This window comes from Bufo gargarizans, chromosome 2, assembly GCF_014858855.1.
Source record: "Bufo gargarizans isolate SCDJY-AF-19 chromosome 2, ASM1485885v1, whole genome shotgun sequence".
Taxonomy (NCBI): Eukaryota; Metazoa; Chordata; class Amphibia; order Anura; family Bufonidae; genus Bufo; species Bufo gargarizans.
In genome coordinates, this window is record NC_058081.1 from 43,789,672 (window position 1) to 43,813,160 (window position 23,489).

General features: G+C 48.5%; 1 protein-coding gene across 1 annotated transcript in view; it reads left to right on the forward strand.

Annotated features, from left to right (window-relative positions):
- The window catches only part of DSN1 (DSN1 component of MIS12 kinetochore complex), a 51,906-nt gene that overhangs the window by 1,729 nt on the left and 26,688 nt on the right, over positions 1-23,489 (forward strand). Inside the window, exons 2-5 of the mRNA XM_044282831.1 lie at positions 2,664-2,909; positions 4,984-5,057; positions 8,646-8,718; positions 23,096-23,183. Of these exons, the coding sequence (XP_044138766.1) occupies positions 2,675-2,909; positions 4,984-5,057; positions 8,646-8,718; positions 23,096-23,183 (470 nt within the window). The 5' untranslated portion in view covers positions 2,664-2,674. The remainder of the gene's footprint in view (positions 1-2,663; positions 2,910-4,983; positions 5,058-8,645; positions 8,719-23,095; positions 23,184-23,489) is intronic.

The following is a 23,489-nucleotide window of genomic DNA, read 5'->3' on the forward strand; positions in this document are numbered from 1 at the left end:
GCTCTCCACATCTGGATTTCTGGAGCACGGCCCGCAAAAAATAGAACATGTCCTATTCTTGTCCTTAATTGCGGACGTGAATAAGCAGTTCTATGGGGGGTGCCGGCCGGGTGTATCGCGGATCAATACACTACGGACATGTGAATGGACCCTTAGAACGTATGGGCTCCGATGAGCCGACGTAAGTTGTTCACGAAGTCGCGCCTGACTTTGTTGAATAACTTCGGTAGTTGACTTTTAAAACTTAAAACCGACTTGTACCTCGTAATGAAAGCTGAGTCCGGTTTTAAAGGAAACTCTTGTCTCCTTGGCCTGCGATGTCACTAGACCCCTTCCCCTCCACTCGAGGCATCCGCTTGTCTCTGTATGAAATCTCATGCAGACCAGGAATCTTCCTGCACCTGCCTTATATACAGTTCGCATCGGGCTCACTGTGTGTACTGCGCATGCGCTGCTGACGTCAGCAGTGCTCACTGTATGGTCTGCCTAAAATTTTATACAGAGGGAATCTGATGTCACAGGTGGAGGGGGCAGAGCTGTGAGCTCGGGTGGAGGAACTGGCAGCAGCTGAAGGAGGTGGGCTTGGGCTCTTGGAAATACTGTTAATGCCCTGCTGGGCACGTTAGGTCTCACTTGCATATCCTTCAAATTTAATTTTCCAGATAAGACTGTGCACCACCTGACTATAAAGCCTCATGCAGACGTCCGTGGAACACGGTCCGTAAGATACCGTACTGGCATTGCAGGAGCGCATGGCGTCATAGCAACCAATGACTCCGTGCTCCCGTATCTCACAGACCGCGTTCCATGGACGTATGCATGAGGCTTAATGGTATTCGGTGCACAATGGTTCCGGGCATTCATACTGGAAACCGGACAAATCCCATTTTAAATGGGGTCTGGTGGTGAACTTCGGTATACGGCTAGGCTGGATATGGTGAACTCTGCCAGATAGCTTTACTGCAAGTGTGAAACTAGCCTTAGAATTTTAGAAGCAATTTTGTCAATTTTCTAAAAAAAAGTCCAAAGCTGACTTTTTTTTTTTTTAAGGGCCAATTCAGTTCTGAAGTAACTTTGAGGGGCTTACATGATAGAAACCACCCCCAAACTACACCCCTCCAATTATTCAAAACTGAGTTCAGAAACTTTAACCCTTTAGATGTTCCACCGGAAATAAATTTCCAACAGCTTATTCTAACCTGTGAATGAGATTTGCTGCCATACACCTCTGTTAACCAATTCTAACAGCTCTGCTTTGGTTGTTCAAAAGTGTCTTAAAGGGGTATTCTGGTTACATTAAAGGGGTTATCCAATTTCACAAACAGCCCCCCATGTGCTGGGCCCCTCACAGGTGATATACTTACCCCGCCACTCCTGGTCCCCATACTGCCGCTTCTCTGTGGGGACCAGGAGTGGAGCGGGGTAAGTATATTACCTGTGAGGGGCCCGGCACATGGGGGGCTGTTTGTGAAATTGGATAACCCCTTGAAGTTATCCTCTATCCACAGTATAGGGGATTACTGTTAGATTGGTGGGACCCCCGCTCATGACAAGAACAGGAGCTCCGCAGCCCCCTGGAATGAACGGAGCGGCCGGTCGGGCATGTGTATGGTAACATCATTCATTTCACCCACAGAAATGAAAGGAGCAGCAGCACACATGCCTGACTGGCCGCTCCCTTCATTTCATGGAGCAGCAGGAGGTCCAAGCGGTAGGGCCCCCACCAATCTAATAGTTATCCCCTGGCCCTATCCTTCCGCCCATCAGTGCTGGTGACGTCACCGGGCTCACTGCTGGGCTGAAACCTCCGACTGGCAGCCTGAAGGAGAGCCCGATTCTTCACCAGAACTCCCCAAAATGCCTTTGACCTGTGCGATTCAGTGCAGGGCAAAGGAGATCATCGGAGCATGGACTGCTCCGATGCTCTTGTCAGAGGGCTGCCTGGGTGAAATTCTGGTTATGTCCGGGTTCAGCTCTGAACCTGGACAACCCCTTTAAGGTGCAGCAACACAGCACATCTCGCCGCATGTGTCCTAGCCACGTCCACCCGCCGCAGCTGCTGTAAAATCTTGCGGCCGTTAGCTGTCGCCTGGACCTGGCTTGGCCGCATGCAGCCAGCCGTGCCGTCTCGATTCTCTGCGAATCCAAATTTCTTGGGCCCTCGGGGTACTGAATCAATTTTTCCTGAAATGGCAGTAAAAAAAAAAAAAACATACCTCATCCATTTGATCGGTGAAGGGCCGTCTCAGCCATCTTGATTAAGGAAAACACCCCAATTCTCATGCCCAGTGACTTCAAGTCATCATGCAGGGTCGGCACGGTAATGTCGCCGTAAGGGAAGTGAACATCTTTTTACCTGAGGCAGTAAAGCTGTCCTGCAGGCTGTGCACTGCTGGAGCCCATGGACTTGATTGGGATTGGGCGGGGATTTGGCCAGTTTCTGGCTTGAGCGGCGAGTTTCAGCCCGACAAAAATCGTGGTCTGGCGGTGCCCGGTCGTACTCAGCCAAGCTTGCTGAAATAGCCTGCAGGATAGCCTTACCGCATGTATGAAAGTAGTCTTACATGTCCGGTATACGTCCACTGCTATTGAATCACAGCTGTAAGGTTGTCTGAGGGCAGATCACGTTTCTGGTTAAGTAATTTTTCTATTATCTATTATAGGTAGAGACAAAATGGAGACTACTCCCAATGTCACCCCCACTAGATCAAGCACAAGAAAGAAGTCCTCCACTCCTCCACATGCCGCAGCAACAAGCCCAAGCCCAGCCAAGAAGCTCAAAAATAGTCCAAACAACTTGTCGTTTAAAGAGAATTCTCCCAGCCCCCAGCAGAGAAGAAAATCCTTAAGAAGATCTGTTGGCAAAAAACATCGTAGGACCTTGCCTCCAATTTACCACAGTGCCACAGGTTGGGGTTGTTGCCTCAGTTCTAAGTTTTAACAATATGGCAGATGCCTTCCATCTTCTTATTTATGTTCCTGTTCAGATTAAATTCACTCTGCCAATCTATTTAATTTTTAAATCTTGTAGACTTGATGCTGAAGAACATTCTGACCGTATATAGTCTATCTTGTGAGAGGCCTATGCTCTGTGAAGGCCCAAACTGATGCTGTATGTGTGATTGGCAGGAGTGTGAGCTGCTCATCACACATAGGTCAGTGGCCACTTCTGTTCTCCAGCATTGAATCTACGTGAACAGGGGAGCCAGAGACTGTACACTGCAGTGTTGTGCCCGGAAAATTATCTTCAGTGGTGTACCAGACGAATTGTCTTGTGGTACCAAGAGCTGCTACCGTACTGATCTATGCGTTGGTCAGCTGTCGAATTTGAAAAGGTTGCCGACCCGCAACATTGTGTAGGTTCTCCTCGTGCTGCGAAAACAGCTGTGAGCATTCGAGGGATTGAACTCCTTAAAACCTCTGTAGGTGTCCAGCATTAACTTTTTAAGCAATTTTTGCTTTTGTAGTAGTGTTGAGCAAAGGGATCCTTGGATGCTTCATCCGAAGTCGCTTTGTTCAAAACTTCAGAATAATGCTGTACAGAGATCCGTCTCTATACAGTATTAGGGTCCATTCACACGTCCGCAAAAAGGGTCCGCATCCGTTCCGCAATTTTGCGGAACAGGTGCGGGCCCATTCATTTTCAATGGGGCTGGAATGTGCTTTTCGCATCCCTACTTCCAGATCCGTACTTCCGTTTCGCAAAAAAAATAGAACATGTCCTATTCTTGTCCGCAATTGCGAACAAGAAAAGGCATTTTCTACGAGAGTGCCAGCAATGTGCGGTTCGCACATTGCCGGTGTCCGTGTTTTGCGGATCTGCAAAACGCATTCGGACGTGTGAATGGACCCTTAGAATGTATGGGCTCCAATATTCCAAATTAAGTTATGAACAAAGTTGCTCGAGACTCTGTTGAATAACTTCAGTAGTTTATTTTTAAAGTGGAAAACAACTTTAAAACTTGAAACCGACTGTTCGGTACCTCGAAACCGAAGTTTTCCACTTTAAAAATCAACTACCGAAGGTATTCAACGAAGTCATGCGCGACTTTGTGAATAACTTACTTCCTATGTTCCTTTTGCTGGTTCACAGGTTGTCTTTCCTTGGACCATTTTGGTAGGTGCCAACCACTGCACCCCTGGAACCTCTCACAAGACCTGTCGTTTTTAAGATGCCCTGACCCAGTGGTCGCAATTTGTTTGGCTGCTTTTTTTAATTGTACTCCTGCACAGTGAGGGGACATGGGGCGAGCTGCAGTGTTTAGCGCTGTAAGCAGTTCCGGGGACAAAGCACTCATTTCTGCACCCTAGTGATCAACTTTAAAGTCCTGAAGAACCCCTTAAGGGGTTTACTGAAAATGTTTAACTGATGACTTAATGACTTATCCTCTGTTTAGGTCCTCAGGATCAGCTGTTTGAGAAGACCCCAGCGCTCACAGTAGCGATGCAGCCTTTTCTAGGCCAGTGATGTCACATTCAGCTGTCACGCGGCCTAGGCCCAGCTCAGCCCTATTGAAGTGAATGGGGATGAGCTGCAATACTAAGCATGGCCACTATACAATGTACAGAGCTGTGCTTGGCGAGCAGAGAGAAGGCGGCGGTGCTGCTGCCGGTGCCTTCTCCCAACAGCTGATCAGTTGGAGTCCCACGTGCCGGACCCCCACTGATCAAATTGATACTGATGAGAAAAGATCATCTGTTAAAAAATCTTGAAAGTGTCTGTAATCATACTCTGTGTGTACTCCTTTGCTGCCTACTGTAAGGTCTCTAGGACCTCTCACCAAATGTATTCATTATGGAATATAAGCTCTGAAGCAACTTTTCTCTGAGCTCTGCCTTATGCCATTACTCTTGTTATTCCTACTGAAAATGCATAAATAGCTTGACTGCTTCGTGTTCAGGGGGATGTATATAGTAAGGCAGGCGAGCTGTCTCATCCTTTTTCAGCCTGAGATAAGTCTAATTATCTTTTTCTCTTATAAGAGCTCAGTGAAGCCATCAGTTTGGAATTACCAGAAAGTGACAGACTGTCTGAACTCCTGCTGTCCTGCTTTGAGGTATGTCATGTCTTCAGCTCTGCTAATGGAAGATGTAACTTCACACAAGCAAAAGCTAACCAGTCTGCGGAGCAGAGAAAACCTGAAGGAGCCTCTATCAGCAGGATCCACTCTATTAAACCGGACATGATGACTAGCAGGGTTGACATTGCCGATTACAACCATAATTTGTTATCGATTTTGGAGAAAAAGTACTTTGAATCCATATGCAATGAGCAGCTATAGAGGACATTTCACCACTTTATACTTTAATTAATCAATACCTCAGGCTGAGCTTATGATTAGGAGATGTCACCTCGGTATTTTATTTGATCATCCGCTCCTCCATTGCCCCTCTGTGCCCCCCGACCTCATCAATCGCATCGAGCATCGGTACATGGAGGAGGAGATGGCAGCTTTTCTCAGGGGGGGGCGTCTCCTTGTCCCCAGCTATGAGCTGTCCAGTCGCAGCAGGCCGCGTCACATCCAGGGACAAAAAAAAGCTCACAGACTCCCCCTGAGAAAAGCTGCCATCTCCTCCTCCATGTACCAATGCTAGAGCGGGGCACAGCGCTGCAACGGAGGAGCGGGCCCAGGCCACTCTGTGCACCCTTACACCTTTTGCTTCCTCTGCAAGTCCCTCATTCTCCTTCTTGATTGACAGGCCAAGCAGGATAACTGTAAGAACCTGTCAATCAAGAAAGACACAGGGATTGGTAGAGGAAACATGGGGGTCCACAGAGTGGTCTGGACCCTCCTTTGGTGCACTTAACTGATCATTTGCATATGGATTCAAGAAACTTTTTCTCCAGAATGTAGCAAGCGTTTTGCTTTTAATTAGCAAGGTCAGCCCTACCCTGTTTAATAGAAAAGATTCTGCTGACAGAAGATCTTTAAATCATCCCTCCAGTCCAAACTGAAAATTTACCTATACATCCCTATTGTATAGTTAAAGGGAGTCTGTCATCAGCATTTCACGTTTGTAACCCTTCCCATAGCTCCCTCGCATGCTTACAGTTAATAAAAACATTACCTTTAGCATCAATGCAAATGAGGGCTCGCAAGTGCCCAGGGGCGGCATTACCCTCGTAGGTGCCCTGCTAGCTTAGCCTTTTCTTCGCTTCCTCCCACCCCTTCCTACCCTCCGCCCATCCTTTCCCTCTGACCGCCTATCTACTAACTTGTTGTTTCGCTGAGATACCGCCCCTGCGCACTTAGCCCATTGGCCGGCGCATGCGCATTAATTACTGTGATGCCGTACAAGGAATGGGCATCGCAGTGCGCATGCGCCGGCCGACGGACTGAGTGCACAGGGGCGGTATCTCAGCGAAACAACAAGTTAGTAGATAGGCGGTCAGAGGGAAAGGATGGGCGGGCGGAGGGTAGGAAGGGGCGGGGGGAAGCGAAGAAAAGGCTGAGCTAGCAGGGCACCTACGAGGGTAGCGCCGCCCCTGGGCACTTGCGAGCCCTCATTTGCATATGTTACAAAGATGGTTTTTGACGGTTTTATAAGTCCAGCATTGATGCTAAAGGTAACGTTTTTATTAACTGTAAGCATGCTAGAAAGCTATGGGAAGGGTTACAAGCGTGAAATGCTGATGACAGACTCCCTTTAACATGTCCTCCTCATTCAGCCTTCATACCTCCATTCTGCTGCCCTGTAGAATAGCGTTCCACTGAGCATTCATTGAGGACATAAATCGGCTTATAGCGCCAGAGCTTTCTTATCGATTATGTTGCTAAAAGACGTAGGTTTTATGCCCTATTTGATTTTTATTTTATTTTTTTTATTTTTTTCAGGCTGCAAATGTTATATTATTGTTAGTATTGGGGAAAAAAAGACACGGCTACTGGTGTCTTAAAATGTTTGTCAGGTTTCAAACTAGCATGGAATTGGTTTTCTGTTTTTTTTATGCACTTATATAGCGGTACTATATTCCGCAGCGCTTTACAGACATTAGCATCAGGCTGTCCCCAGTGGGGCTCACAATCTAAGTTCCCTATCAGTATGTCTCTGGAGTGTGGGAGAAAACCAAAGACGTAGAACTTCTATAGAGTACAGATAGCTAAAAGTAGTTGAGGTATTAAAGGGGTTGTGTCACTTCAGCAAATAGCATTTATTATGTAGAGAAAGTTACTACAAGCCACTTACTAATGTATTGTGATTGTCCATATTGCTTCCTTTGCTGGCTGGATTCATTTTTCACATTATACACTGCTTGTTTCCATGGTTACAGACCACCCTGCAATCCAGCAGTGGTGGTCGTGCTTGCACACTATAGGAAAAAGCGCCAGCCTATGTTCGTTCCCATGGTCCTGGTCACCGAAGAGGCCGATGCTTTTTTCTTTAGTGTGCAAGCACGACCACCACTGATGGATTCCAGGGTGGTCGTAACCGTGGAAATGAGCAGCGTATAATGTGATGGAAAAATGAAACAAACCAGCAAAGAAGGCAATATGGACAATCGCAATACATTAGTAAGTGCCTTGTAATAACTTCCTCTACATGATAAATGCCATTATCTGAAGTGAAACAACCCCTTTAACCCTTACACCCACCACGGTGTACAGTTATGTCATGTTGCAGTGTAAAGTGTATGGAGGGGGCTCGCACACTGAGTCTGCTCTATACATGGTGGGTGCCGGCTGTGTAATAAAGCAGACACCCAGCCGCAATGATTGGGATCAACAATGATACAAATCCCAGTCATTTAACCCCCTAAAATGCTCTAGTCAATAGCGATATTGGCATCTGTAGGGTTAGGGAGGGGGAAGGGTCTACCCCTGCCTTCCAATTGGAGCCCACACAATGAAATTGCATGCTTCATTAGGTTGCCATGAAAGCCTAGGGGCCTTGGGAAAGTTTCCAGGGCTTTCATGGTTAACTGCCTCGTGCATAGCTTCTCAGGTGGCCTCTCAGGATCCCACACACCGCTATAGCAGTTTGAGGCAAGTCAGAGGACCCCCTATCACAGTTCAGGAGGCAGATGAAGGATGAAACTGAGCATGTGCGGCCATCTCAGTGAGCCGGTCAAAGAAATAAGAAAAAGAACAAACAGCAGGTGGCGCTATACAGACACATTTTATTGAATAACTCACCGGCTTTACTACATTTTTAATTACATGGAATTACAAAAGTATTCGGATTCGGGTGCTGGTTTGAAAACTGTACAATATTTTTTGTGGGACAACCCCTTTAACCATAATAAAACCTGGTATCGCCATAATGATACGTCATGTCTTTAGCACACAGTGAGTGTCGTAAAAACAAAACCCAAATAACCTTGTATTTGCCATTTTTTTCCAAATGCACTTCTCAAAGAAATTTTTTTTTCCTCCGTTTTCCTATGCAAGCTATGGTAAAATGAGAATGCCATTAAAAATTACAACTTGTCCTGCAAAAAACAAGCCCTTATGTGGCAATGTAAACGGAAAAAAAAATATATATGGCTCTTGGAAGGCAGGGAAGGAAAAAATCAGCCATGTTCTGAAAGGGTTAAGGTGTTTGTGTGTTGTGTTTTTTTTATTTTTTTTATTAAGAGTAAAAAAAGGAAAGCTTGTATTTAGTAGTGTCATGAGGATTTTTTTCTGTTTCTTTTTTTGGTTAAGTTCTCCCTTCACAATTTGGAAAACTCTCTGTCCCATTCAGACGGTTTCAGTGCAGAATCGTTCCGTGTTAGCGGTGAGTATTTAGTTTTTTTGTTGATTTAGTAAATGTAATTAAAAGCACTGACGGTTTACCATTAATATGAGCCTGTCTGAATGAGAAGCCATAAGTGTGAACTGTATCCGAGCCACATGGGAATCCTTTTTATTGCGTTCGTATTTCCTGTTGATGGGGTTCCTGGAAAGTTTTAAAGGGGTTCTCTGGGCAAATTGCGGATCACACATTGCCGGTGTCCGTGTTTTGCGGATCCGCAAAACACTTACGGACGTGTGAATGGAACCTAACTCTGGTATACATGCCTAGCTCTAATAAACTAGCAAATAAAAAAATATGACACTTATCCTTTAAACTGCATTCGACCAGCTCAGTGAGAAGGACAAAAAATAAGGAAAAGAACAAACAGCAGGTGGCGCTACACAGATTTTTAGTGAATAGATCAGTGGCTATCCAATTTTTTTTATTACATTCAATTACAAACTCCTTGAAGATCCATAATATGTTACGATTAGGCTCTGTTCACATTTCATATTCCCTTTATGTTGTGTAGTGCATACAATGGGGAAATTTGAATCGCAGAACGTAAAGGCTAGATGTACTCCACTATAAATCACACAGGGTCCTATCTCGCCTACAAGCCCAAAAAACATGTGCAACTTGGTGTACACCTTTGTGCGGAGGCGTACTTTTATAGGAAAGAGCGGTGTACAACTTTCTATAAAGGGGAAAAAAAAAAAAAAAGATCTGGTGAGGCACGCCAGGCCCGAAGAGAACGTTTCTGTCCTCCGTCGGGTGAATAAGGGTCTATGGATGTGTTTGAAAGCTTACCGTCGGGCCCGTTTCTTAACTGGCGCATGCGCACTGCTTATCACTATGCCTCTGCCCACAGTAGGCAATGTATTGCGCATGCCCGGACCCGGCGATGAAGCGCACAGGCGCTGGATTATGAATGGAGACGAGAATGACACCGCAAGGATACAGGGCTGGCCGGACAATACAGAGGGGAGGAGTCAGACGCAATAAGGCGAGGAGCACTGGGCACTTGCGATAGGTAATATGCATGTCTTTAAAACTTTGTTTTTGGCACTTAGGAGGCTCTGAAAATCTAAAACCCGGGTACCATCAGTGTTCTGGGTCTGCCTCCCACAGATCTCGGACAGCAATGGCTAAAATGTGCATAACAAAAGCTTAAAGAGGACCTGTCACCGCTCCTGACATGTCTGTTTTAATAGCTTCATGCATTCCCCATATAATAACTATTCCAGAGCATCTATTCTTATGGCTCTATGTTGTGCCGTTCCTTTATTATTTCTACTAGAAGTTATGAATGATTGCTAGCAACTATACACCCCCAACCGGTTACCTCCCCTCTGTAGCCTTACTGCAGACTGCTAGCAATACATTCATAACTTTTAGTAGAAATAATAGCTGGACGGCACATCATAGAGTAATAAGAATAGATGCTCCAGAATTGTTATTACACAGGGAATGCATGAAGCTATTAAAACAGGCATGTCAGGAGGGGTGAAAGGACCTCCTTTAACCACTTCAGCCCCGCTAGGTGAAACCCCCTTCATGACCAGAGCACTTTTTACACTTCGGCACTACACTCCTTTCACCGTTTATCGCTCGGTCATGCAACTTACCACCCAAATGAATTTTGCCTCCTTTTCTTCTCACTAATGGAGCTTTCATTTGGTGGTATTTCATTGCTGCTGACATTTTTACTTTTTTTGTTATTAATCAAAATGTAACGATTTTTTTGCAAAAAAATGACATTTTTCACTTTCAGCTGTAAAATTTTGCAAAAAAAACGACATCCATATATAAATTTTTCGCCAAATTTATTGTTCTACATGTCTGATTAAAAAAAAATGTTTGGGCAAAAAAAAAATGGTTTGGGTAAAAGTTATAGCGTTTACAAACTATGGTACAAAAATGTGAATTTCCGCTTTTTGAAGCAGCTCTGACTTTCTGAGCACCTGTCATGTTTCCTGAGGTTCTACAATGCCCAGACAGTAGAAAAACCCCACAAATGACCCCATTTCGGAAAGTAGACACCCTAAGGTATTCGCTGATGGGCATAGTGAGTTCATAGAACTTTTTATTTTTTGTCACAAGTTAGCGGAAAATGATGATGATTTTTTTCTTTTTTTTTTTTCTTACAAAGTCTCATATTCCACTAACTTGCGACAAAAAATAAAAAATTCTAGGAACTCGCCATGCCCCTCACAGAATACCTTGGGGTGTCTTCTTTCCAAAATGGGGTCACTTGTGGCGTAGTTATACTGCCCTGGCAATTTAGGGGCCCAAATGTGTGAGAAGTACTTTGCAATCAAAATGTGTAAAAAGTGGCCGGTGAAATCCAAAAGGTGCACTTTGGAATATGGGTCCCTTTGCCCACCTTGGCATCAAAAAAGTGTGACACATGTGGTATCGCCGTACTCAGGAGAAGTTGGGGAATGTGTTTTGGGGTGTCATTTTACATATACCCATGCTGGGTGAGAAAAATATCTTGGCAAAAGACAACTTTTCCCATTTTTTTATACAAAGTTGGCATTTGACCAAGATATTTTTCTCACCCAGCATGGGTATATGTAAAATGACACCCCAAAACACATTCCCCAACTTCTCCTGAGTACGGCGATACCAGATGTGTCACACTTTTTTGCTGCCAAGGTGGGCAAAGGGGCACATATTCCAAAGTGCACCTTTCGGGTTTCGCAGGCCATTTTTTACACATTTTGATTGCAAGGTACTTCTCACACATTTGGGCCCCTAAATTGCCAGGGCAGTATAACTACGCCACAAGTGACCCCATTTTGGAAAGAAGACCCCCCCCCAAGGTATTCCGTGAGGGGCACGGCGAGTTCCTAGAATTTATTTTTTTTTGTCACAAGTTAGCGGAAAATGATGATTTCTCGCCCATTTTCCTTGGGGGACACAGACCTTGGGTATAGCTCAGCTCCCTAGGAGGCGTGACACTAAGTAAAACTGTTAAGCCCCTCCTCCATCAGGGGGCGGAGCTACGTTCTCCTTCACAGGAGACATTTCAAGCGCTGGAGGGGGCGGAGCTTGTTCCCCGCGCTTTCTGCTGAGGTTTCCCGCGCTTCCTCACTCCTGACAGGAAGCTGGGACACGGTGGGGGACTCTAACCTCCTGTGTACATCGCTCGGCTTCTGTGGGCGCTCTCTGCTGCTCTCTGCTGTTCACTGCTTCTCTGCTGCTGCTGATCTGGGCCATCTCCTGACGTTCTTCTGAGGCACTGGTAGGACAGTTAACCCTCTCCTAACCCTCCTGGTCATAGCTGCTATAACCCTTTGTGGTCTCTATATTAGAGTACAACCACACTTCAGCATGTCAGATCCCACAGGTGCCCCCAAACCCTGGTACCATGCCTGTACCGCCTGTAAGGAACTTTTTCCGCGTGGGCAATCTGAGCCGCATTGCCTTGCATGTCAGGCCCCGGTGCCAGGGCCCGCTTCCCGCTGCGCCCCCCGGTGCCTCTGAACCCCCTGACTGGGCTAGGTCTCTGTCTCAGGCGGTGGAAAGCCTTACACACGTAGTGGGCCGTCTCGTGGATAGACCGCCTCTCCCGCAGGCTGCCACAATCCCTGTCGCACCCGCTGGGACTACCGTTTCTGCCGCCCCCACTGGTTCCCTGCCTCCCCATCTTCCAGGGCCCGGCATACTCAGAAACGTTCAAGGGTTGAGCGCACATCTTCTCCAGATGCTTCACTCTCTCCGCCATGCGTGCGAGCTCAGTCAAGTCTATCCTCTCAAAGGGATACGCTTTCTGAGGGAGAACTGGCGGATTCGGACGTGGACATGGACTCAGAGCTTCCGTCCAAATTGGCGTCTGCGGTGGGGCATCTTGTCACTAGCATCCGTGATACCTTTCAGCTACACGATGACCCCCCCAGCTCTGAACAGGCCGGCGTGTCCTTTCTCTGCCCCAAACAGGCCTCCAAGGTTTTTCCCATACACGCTGATTTTTCTTCTGTGGTATCCAAGGCTTGGACTCGGCCTAACGTCCGCTTTATTACACCCAAAAAGCTGGACATTTGTTATCCCTTTCCAGCGGATTCTGTGACCACGTGGACATCCCCGCCTAAGGTTGATCCTCCCGTGGCTCGCCTGTCCAAAAGCACTACTATTCCTGTACAGGACGGATCTTCCCTCCAGTCTGTTGAGGACCGTCGTACGGAATCCCTCTCCAAGGCCATATTTACTGCCTCTGGTTCGGCCCTTAAACCGGTCTTTGCCTCCGCCTGGGTTGGCAAAGCGGTCTCTGAATGGGGTTTGCAACTGGAACGGGAGTTAGGGTCGGACGTCCCTGTTCAGGACCTCCGTTCCTTAGCCCAACTAATTGTTCAGGCCGGAAAATTCGTCTGTGAGGCCTCCCTTGATGCGGGTGCCCTCATTGCCCGTTCCTCTGCCCTGGCAGTTTCTGTCAGGAGGGAACTCTGGCTGAAGGTTTGGGCGGCGGACGCCGCTTCCAAACGCTCTTTGGCCGGCCTACCATTCACGGGTTCCCGCCTGTTCGGAACCCGTCTGGACGAACTTATATCAGAGGCCACGGGTGGGAAGAGTACTCACCTCCCCCAGTCCAGGCCAATGGGCGCCCCCTGTGGTCGCGCTGGTTCGTCCCGTTTTCGGTCCTTTCGCAAGCCCACCGGGTCTAGACCCGCGGCCAGTTCTTCTTCCTCTGGCCCAGCCCAGGATAGACGCAAGAAGCCGTTTTTTCGGACGCAACCTACCTGGCGCAAGTCCCAGCCTGCACGGGCTCCCACAGGCCAGCAGCCCTCTGCCTGAAGGTGCGCCCCCACCCACCCGGGTGGGGGGCCGCCTTCTCCTATTCAGGAACGTATGGCGGGCCCACATCTCAGACGCATGGGCGCTCGAGATTGTATCTTGCGGATACAAAATCGAATTTGCGTCCATTCCGCCAGACCGTTTCTTCAGATCCCGTCCTCCGCGAGATCCCGTACGAGTGGCCGCCTTCTTCGCGGCCATTCACTCTCTAATGGACAAGGGTGTCGTCGCCCCCGTGCCTCCGACGGAAAGGTTCAGGGGGTTCTACTCGAACCTCCTGTGGTTCCCAAGAAGGAAGGCTCAGTGCGTCCGATCTTGGACCTAAAACGCCTGAACCGTTTTCTCCGACTGCAGAGATTCCGGATGGAGTCTCTCAGGTCCGCAGTGGCCTCCCTGGAAAGAGGGGATTTCATGGCCTCAATCGACATTCAGGATGCATACCTCCACGTTCCGGTTGCTCCATGTCATCACCGCTTCCTGCGATTCGCGGTGGGGGACGATCACTTCCAATTCGTCGCCCTTCCCTTTGGTCTGGCGACGGCTCCTCGAGTGTTCACCAAGGTCCTGGCCCCTGTCTTGGCCCTTCTACGTTCAAGAAGTGTTTTTCTTCTCCCATACTTGGACGACATCCTGGTCAAGGCACCCTCCTTCTCTCAGACATCCCGCAGTGTGGAACTCACTCTGGAGACCCTGACGCGGTTCGGTTGGATTATCAACCACCCCAAATCTTCCCTTACCCCCTCCAGACGGCTGATCTTCCTGGGGATGCTCCTGGATACAGAGTTGGCGGAGGTCCGCCTTCCGTCGGACAAGCGTCTGGCCCTTCGCGGGTCGGTTCGCAGTCTCCTCCGTCATCACCGCCCTTCCCTCAGATCCAGCATGCGGTTGTTGGGAAAGATGGTTGCCTGTTTCGAAGCGGTGCCGTTCGCACAATTCCGATCCCGCACCTTTCAGAGGGCAATTCTGTCGGCCTGGGACAAATCACCGAGGAGTCTGGACAGGACCTTTCTTCTGCCTCCCCTGGCTCGGGCTTCCCTCGGCTGGTGGTTGCATATCCCTCTAAGGGGGAAGTCCTTCCTTCCACTGAACTGGCTGGTGAGTACCACAGATGCCAGCTTACGGGGGTGGGGGGGGGGGGTTTCCCTCCCCGGTCCGTCCAGGGCGTTTGGTCTCTATCGGAGTCCAGACTTCCAATCAATATTCTGGAACTGAGGGCGATTCTTCTGTCCCTCAGACACTGGACCCATCTGCTGAGGGGCCACCCTGTTCGGATCCAATCGGACAATGCCACGGCTGTGGCATACATAAACCATCAGGGAGGCACTCGCAGCGCTGCAGCGATGCAAGAGGTGACCCTCATTCTCCTCTGGGCGGAGACGCACGTGCCGGCCTTATCTGCGATTTACATCCCGGGGGTGGACAACTGGGCGGCGGATTTCCTCAGCCAGTCCACCATCGACCCGGGAGAATGGTCCCTGCACCCAGAGGTGTTCGAAGCCCTTTGTCTTCGCTGGGGTCGCCCCGACGTGGACCTCATGGCCTCCAAATTCAACCACAAGTACCTGGCCAGGGCACGGGACCCGAAGGCATACGGCGCCGACGCGCTCGTCCTTCCGTGGCGCGAATTCTCCCTTCTGTACGTCTTTCCTCCTTTTCCCCTCCTGCCACGGGTTCTTCGGAGGATCGCGGCAGAGGGCGTCCCCGCGATTCTAATCGCCCCGGATTGGCCCCGCCGGTCTTGGTACGCCGACCTAATGTTGCTGTTGGCAGACGCACCGTGGCCACTGCCCTCCAGGGAAGACCTTCTCTCTCAGGGACCGATCTTCCACGAGCATTTAGGCTCGCTACGTTTGACGGCGTGGCTATTGAGACCGCCGTCTTAACGCGACGGGGTTTCTCCGCGGACGTAGTCCGCACCATGATCCGGGCTCGTAAGCCCGTATCCTCTAGGATCTACTATCGGGTTTGGAGGTCCTATCTGGGGTTCTGTGAGTCCCGGAGCATCCCACCTCTCCGGTTTTCTCTTCCCACAATCCTGTCCTTCCTCCAGTCGGGTCTGGACCTGGGGCTGTGCCTCAGTTCTCTGAAGGGTCAGATTTCGGCGCTGTCTATTCTTCTCCAGCGTCCCCTGGCCCCTCTAGGGCCAATTAAGACCTTCTTACAAGGGGTGGCTCACTCTGTTCCGCCGTACCGCCCTCCAGTTCCTTCCTGGGACCTGAATGTGGTGCTCTCGGCGCTCCAATCAGCCCCCTTCGAGCCTTTACGGGAGGTCTCCCTTCGCCTTCTGTCCTGCAAGGTCATCTTTCTTGTGGCCGTCACGTCTCTCCGACGGGTGTCGGAGTTAGCGGCTCTTTCTTGCTCCGAACCTTTCCTGATCTTCCACCAGGATAAGGTTGTGCTTCGGCCTGTCCCGACTTTCCTGCCAAAGGTGGTCTCCGCCTTTCACATCAATGAGGACATCGTCCTTCCGTCGCTCTGTCCCTCTCCTTCCCACCCCAGAGAACGGGAACTGCACCGTCTGGATGTGGTCAGGGCGTTGAGGATTTACTTGGAGGTCACCGGGTCCTTTCGGCGCACGGACTCCCTGTTTGTGGTTCCGGAGGGTTCGCGCAGAGGGTTGGCGGTCTCCAAGGTGGCTATTGCCCGTTTCATTAAACTGGCGGTGTCTGAGTCTTATCGAGCCAAGGGCAGACCTCCGCCTTTCGGCGTCACTGCTCATTCCACCAGAGCAGTCGGAGCTTCCTGGGCGCAGAGGCATCGGGCCTCGGCTGAACAGTTGTGCAAAGCAGCCACTTGGTCCTCTCTGCACACTTTCACAAAGTTCTATAGGGTGCATACGCATGCATCAGCGGATGCTGCTTTGGGCCGCCTGGTTTTGCAGGCAGCGGTTTCCTGATGCTCTGGTGGTGTTCCGCCTTGGGTTTGTGGTCCCTCCCTTCTTGGACTGCTCTTGAACGTCCCAAGGTCTGTGTCCCCCAAGGAAAATGGGCGAGAAAAGGAGATTTTTGTATAACTTACCAGTTAAATCTTTTTCTCGCTCTTCCTTGGGGGACACAGCACCCACCCTTCTGTGTTTGGTTACAGGGTTATGGTCTGGCGCCCCGTTGGGTTGCTGGCTGGTTGTTTCCGTTATTGGTTGTTATCCTTTCACTACTTGGACACGCAACTGGTAGCCTCTATCTCCAGGCTGAGGGTATAGCTGATGGAGGAGGGGCTTAACAGTTTTACTTAGTGTCACGCCTCCTAGGGAGCTGAGCTATACCCAAGGTCTGTGTCCCCCAAGGAAGAGCGAGAAAGAGATTTAACTGGTAAGTTATACAAAAATCTCCTTTTTCTTTTTTTTCTCTTTTTTCCTTACAAAGTCTCATATTCCACTAACTTGCGACAAAAAATAAAAAATTCTAGGAACTCGCCATGCCCCTCACGGAATACCTTGGGGTGTCTTCTTTCCAAAATGGGGTCACTTGTGGGGTAGTTATACTGCCCTGGCAATTTAGGGGCCCAAATGTGTGAGAAGTACTTTGCAATCAAAATGTGTAAAAAAAATGGCCTGCAAAATCCGAAAGGTGCACTTTGGAATATGTGCCCCTTTGCCCACCTTGGCAGCAAAAAAGTGTGACACATCTGGTATCGCCGTACTCAGGAGAAGTTGGGGAATGTGTTTTGGGGTGACATTTTACATATACCCATGCTGGGTGAGAGAAATATCTTGGCAAAAGACAACTTTTCCCATTTTTTTATACAAAGTTGGCATTTGACCAAGATATTTATCTCACCCAGCATGGGTATATGTAAAATGACACCCCAAAACACATTCCCCAACTTCTCCTGAGTACGGCGATACCAGATGTGTCACACTTTTTTGCAGCCTAGATGCGCAAAGGTGCCCAAATTCCTTTTAGGAGGGCATTTTTAGACATTTGGATCCCAGACTTCTTCTCACGCTTTAGGGCCCCTAAAAAGCCAGGGCAGTATAAATACCCCACATGTGACCCCACTTTGGAAAGAAGACACCCCAAGGTATCCAATGAGGGGCCTGGCAAGTTCATAGAATTTTTTATTTTTTTTTCCGCAAGTTAGCGGAAATTGTTTTTTTTTTTTTTGTTTTTTCTCACAAAGTCTCACTTTCCGCTAACTTAGGACAAAAATTTCAATCTTTCATGGACTCAATATGCCCCTCAGCAAATACCTTGGGGTGTCTTCTTTCCAAAATGGGGTCAGTTGTGGGGTGTTTGTACTGCCCTGGCATTTGAGGGTCTCCGCAATCATTACATGTATGGCCAGCATTAGGAGTTTCTGCTATTCTCCTTATATTGAGCATACGGGTAATGAGATTTTTTTTTTCCGTTCAGCCTCTGGGCTGAAAGAAAAAAATGAACGGCACAGATTTCTTCATTCGCATTGATCAATGTGGATGAAAAAATCTCTGCCAAAAAAAAAAAATGGAGGGGAAAGGCGTCTGCCAGGACATAGGAGCTCCGCCCTACATCCATACCCACTTAGCTCGTATGCCGTGGCAAACCAGATTTCTCCATTCGCATCAATCGATGTGGATGAATAAATCATTGCCGGGATTTTTTATTTTTATTTTTATATATATATATATATATATATATATATATATATATATATACACACACAAAGTGTTTGCCAAAGCATAGGAACGCCGCCTCCTCCTCAGCTCGTATGCCTCGGCAAACGTATCTGTCACTGCAGAGGAGAAAATCCCGTCTTGCAGCGCCTCATACACCGACTTGCGTGTAATCTGACAGCAGCGCAATGCTTCTGTCAGAATGCACATCGGTGCTGCAGCTGGTCGATCGGTTGGTCCACCTGGAAGGTAAAAAGACAAAAAAAAAAAAAAAAAAAGACCAGGCCGCAACGCAATAATTTTATTAACTTTGCAACAGAACATGTAACTTTAACTTTTTGAACTGAACATTAACGTGTTTGCTTACTGGTGTGTTTTTTTTATTTTTATTTTTTTATTTTTACCTTTATAGAACAAACCTCTCCTTCCCCATGGGTCAATGTGCAAAGCGCAAATCGCCCAAAGATGTGGCGAAGTGCGTTATGCACTTTGTCCCATGTGAAAGGAGACGTTTGCAGCAGCAGTGAGTGAATGGGCCCTAATAGCCCTGTGTGCCTATCCTGGTGAGATGATCCCTATGCTAATAGTGTACCTGTGAGTGGTACTTCCGGAAACACTCTCCAAAGCATAGGGCAGGGTGGTCAGGACAGTCAGGACAGAAATAGCGGGTGTCACGCCTTATTCCACTCCTGCTACAGACACAACATCTTTTTCGGGGTGACGGTTGGGTTGAGGTACCAGGAACGACATTGGGGAAATGTCGCTCGTGTAGACGGCTAACTACACTGGTGGATGGGGCCACGGAACCTCCTGGGTACAGGAGGTTCTCGATGATCTCTTCCTGAAATTTGAGGAAGGATCCAGTTCTCCCAGCCTTACTGTAGAGAACAAAACTATTGTACAGAGCCAATTGAATTAAATATACAGACACCTTCTTATACCAGCGTCTGGTGCGTCGGGAAACTAAATACGGAGACAACATCTGGTCATTGAAGTCCACCCCTCCCATGTGGAGGTTATAGTCGTGGACTGAGAGGGGCTTTTCAATGACACGGGTTGCTCGCTCAATTTGTATTGTCGTGTCTGCGTGAATGGAGGAGAGCATGTAAACGTCACGCTTGTCTCTCCATTTCACCGCGAGCAGTTCTTCGTTACACAGTGCGGCCCTCTGCCCCCTTGCAAGACGGGTGCTAACGAGCCGTTGGGGGAAGCCCGCGCGACTAGTTCGCGCGGTACCACAGGCGCCAATCCGTTCTAGAAACAAATGCCTAAAGAGGGCCACACTTGTGTAAAAATTGTCCACATAAAGATGGTACCCCTTGCCAAATAAGGGTGACACCAAGTCCCAAACTGTCTTCCCACTGCTCCCCAGGTAGTCAGGGCAACCGACCAGCTCCAGGGTCTGATCTTTTCCCTCATAGACACGAAATTTGTGGGTATAGCCTGTGGCCCTTTCACAGAGCTTATACAATTTGACCCCATACCGGGCGCTCTTGCTTGGGATGTATTGTTTGAAGCCAAGGCGCCCAGTAAAATGTATTAGGGACTCGTCTATGCAGATGTTTTGCTCTGGGGTATAAATATCTGCAAATTTCAGGTTGAAATGGTCTATGAGGGGCCGAATTTTGTGGAGCCGGTCAAAAGCAGGGTGGCCCCTGGGACGGGAGGCGGTGTTGTCACTAAAGTGCAGGAAACGCAGGATGACCTCAAATCGTGTCCTGGACATAGCAGCAGAGAACATGGGCATGTGATGAATCGGGTTCGTGGACCAATATGACCGCAATTCATGCTTTTTAGTTAGACCCATGTTGAGGAGGAGGCCCAGAAAAGTTTTAATTTCGGAAACTTGGACTGGTTTCCACCGGAAAGGCTGGGCATAATAGCTTCCCGGGTTAGCGGTTATAAATTGTGTGGCATACCGATTTGTTTCTGCCACAACTAAGTCTAAAAGCTCCGCAGTCAAGAACAGCTCAAAAAATCCCAGGGCCGAACCGATCTGAGCTGTCTCAACCCGAACTCCAGACTGGGCGGTGAAAGGGAAAACTACAGGTGCGGCTGAAGTTGGGGACTGCCAATCAGGGTTTGCCAGCACCTCTGGGATTCTAGGGGCTCTACGGGCACGTCTTTGCGGTGGCTGCGACGGGGTCACTACTGCACGTGCCACCGTACCAGCTTCAACTGCCCTTCTGGTGCTCGCTACTTCACCAGGTTGTACGGCAGTGCTGGTACTAGGTCCAGGGAGGGCTGCGCTGCTGGTGTATGCCTCACCATGTAATCCGACAGCACCAGCCCCACTCTGCTGCTCTTGAAGCGGATCCTGCGCAACCTGCGGTCTAGCGACACGGGGCCGGGTACGCCTGGTTCTATCAGGGACCTCAGCCTCCTCGTCCGAACTTTGGGTCAGAGAGCCACTGCTTTCTACAGGTTCGTATTCTGACCCGCTGGATTCATCAGATGAGGGTTCCCACTCCTCATCCGACTGGGTCAGAAGCCTGTAGGCCTCTTCAGAAGAATACCCCCTGTTAGACATGTGGGCAACTCAATTTAGGGGTATTCCCTGAGACTACCCAAGAAAAAAAAAGCAAGCCTGTCTTACAAAGGGGAGGCTAGCGAAGTACCGGAGGCCGCTGCGGTTGATAAAAAATATCAAAACAGATTTTTTTATCGCCGCAGTGCGTGTAAATTGAATGTGCAGCGATCAAAAAAAAAATATTTTTTTTTGTCACTGCGGTGGGGCGGGTGTGGGCGAACGCACGTGTGGGCGAGCGATCAGGCCTGATAGGGCAAACACTGCGTTTTGGGTGGAGGGCGAACTAAAGTGACACTAGTACTATTATAGATCTGACCGTGATCAGTTTTGATCACTTCCAGATACTATAAAAGTACAAATGCTGATTAGCGATACGCTAATCAGCGAATAACGGACTGCGGTGCGGTGGGCTGGGCGCTAACTGATCGCTAACTACCTAACCAAGGGGCCTAAACTATACCTAAAACCTAACGGTCAATAACAGTGAAAAAAAAAAAGTGACAGTTTGCACTGATCACTTTTTTCTTTTCACTTGTGATTGACAGGGGTGATCAAAGGGTTAATTGGGGTTCAGGGGGTGATCTGGGGCTAAGTGTGATGTTTGGTGTACTCACTGTGAAGCCTGCTCCTCTGCTGGATCCAACCGACGAAAAGAACCAGCAGAGTAGCAGGCAGCCATATAACAGATCATATTTACAAATATGATCTGCTATCTGGCACTGTGATTGGATTTTTTAAAAATCAGCAACCTGCCAGCCGCGATCATTGGCTGGCAGGTTGCTGACGAAATGGTTCTGAACGAAATGCCGGCGCGAACTGCGCACGCGCGGGCGCATACTCGCGTCATCTCGCGTCTCGCGAGATGACGCGTATATGCGTGACTCTGCGCAGCGCTGCCACCTCCGGACCGCACATCTGCGTTAGGCGGTCCGGAGGTGGTTAAAGGGGTTGTCTCTCTTCAGTAAATGGCATTTATCATGTAGAGAAAGTTAATACAAGGCACTTACTAATGTATTGTGATTGTCCATATTGCCTCCTTTGCTGTCTTAATTTTTCCATTTCATTATAAACTGCTCGTTTCCATGGTTACGACCACCCTGCAATCCAGCAGTGGTGGTCATGCTTGCACACTATAGGAAAAGGCAGCAGCCTCTCTCGTGGCTGGGACCGTGGGAGTGGGCATAGGCTGTCACTTTTTCTTATAGTGTGCAAGCACGAGCACCACTGCTCGATCACAGGGTGGTCGTAATCGTGGCTACGAGCAGTGTATAATGTGGTGGTAAAATGAATCCAGCCAGCAAAGGAAGCAATATGGACAATGGCATTACATTAGTAAGTGCCTTGTATTAACTTTCTCTAGATGATAAACTCCATCTGCTGAAGTGAGACGACCCCTTTAAAGAGGTCCTTTCATGGGTCCAGACATTATAAATGAAGTATCAGGATAGTAGGGCATAGTGCAGGGATCTTACTACACTTAATATTTTTTCTGGGTGCTGCTCCGTTCGCCCGCTGTGGCCCCCCCGTTAAATTCTCCCGCCTGGTATGCTAATTTTAGTATCGGAACAGGGAGGAGGAGGCTGAGTCTTTCTCTGTGGGAGTCTCCTTCTTCCTGGCTGTGACACTCTCCGCTGGGATTGGACAGCGCAACATTGAGAATTAGGGCAGTCTCCTCCTCCCCTGTTCCGATACTAAATTATCATACCAGGCGGGAGAATTTAACGGGGGCCACAGCGAGCGAACGGAGCGGCGCCTAGAAAAAATTGTAAGTGCAGTAAGATCCCTGCACTATGCCATACATATCCTGATACTTCGTTTATAATGTCTGGACCCATGAAAGGACCTCTTTAAAATACTGAATCCGTTGTTTTCTTTAGTTTTCTGTTCTGATGGATCAGAAGACCGGAAAAATAAACTGTGATGTGAACACTTGGCCGAGTAGTAAAATGTTTTGAATTGGAGAGGGGCGATAAGCCGCCTATCAGACGTGTATCGGGCAGTTGAAATCCAGCTGTTCCAGCCTTCTCTCCCTGACATGTGTATGGGGCCCTCCTCCCCGACAGCAGATTAGATGGGCTGATAATCCTACCTAAATCATCGAGTTCTGCCGACATACATCTAGTGTTTATGACCAGTTTTCGGCTTGCTGGAATCCATTAGGTGACTTCTCACCCTCTGATTTCCTTAACTTGACACATGGCGATGGCGAATATCCACTGTCAGTCTGTTACTGGTGCTATAGCTGAAACAATAGAGCTGCATTTCTTCTATGGTAACCCAGACTAGGCCACAGATCATGGCAGAAATCGGTCAGTCTTTTTGGGGCATCGTTGTCCAAGGCGACCACCTTTGCAAACGAACCATGAACATGGGGCGAGTTCACGTTGCATTCGCTGTGTAGGGCGATGGATGCACGCTGTTTATCGGACTTGTGATTGACTATTATTTTTATCTTGCAGCCATGTCGGTGAAAGAGAAATGTAAACGTTTCATTGAACGATTATCCCGCGATGGAACTTTTCAAAGATGTACGGCGAAGCTGACCAGGTGAATACTGGGGGTGTTGGACAATTAAAAGTTGGGCCAGACTTTTAGAGATGTTTTAAGTTCCTTTTAGATAAAGGGAATCGTGGAGTCGCACTGCAGGGACCTTCTTTAATCTATGTAAAAATCTGGCAGCAAGTTCTCTGTTATATTGCAGTTTTACCACAGGAGAAATTAAAGGCTATGGACACCTTTCTACTCCTTGTGGGCCTAAACTCATTTCTTCACTTCGCCTTAATTAAGAATATTCAACAGTTTTTCCTCTACAGCTTCAAACAACTGATCGGCCAGGGTCCCGGGAGTCAGACC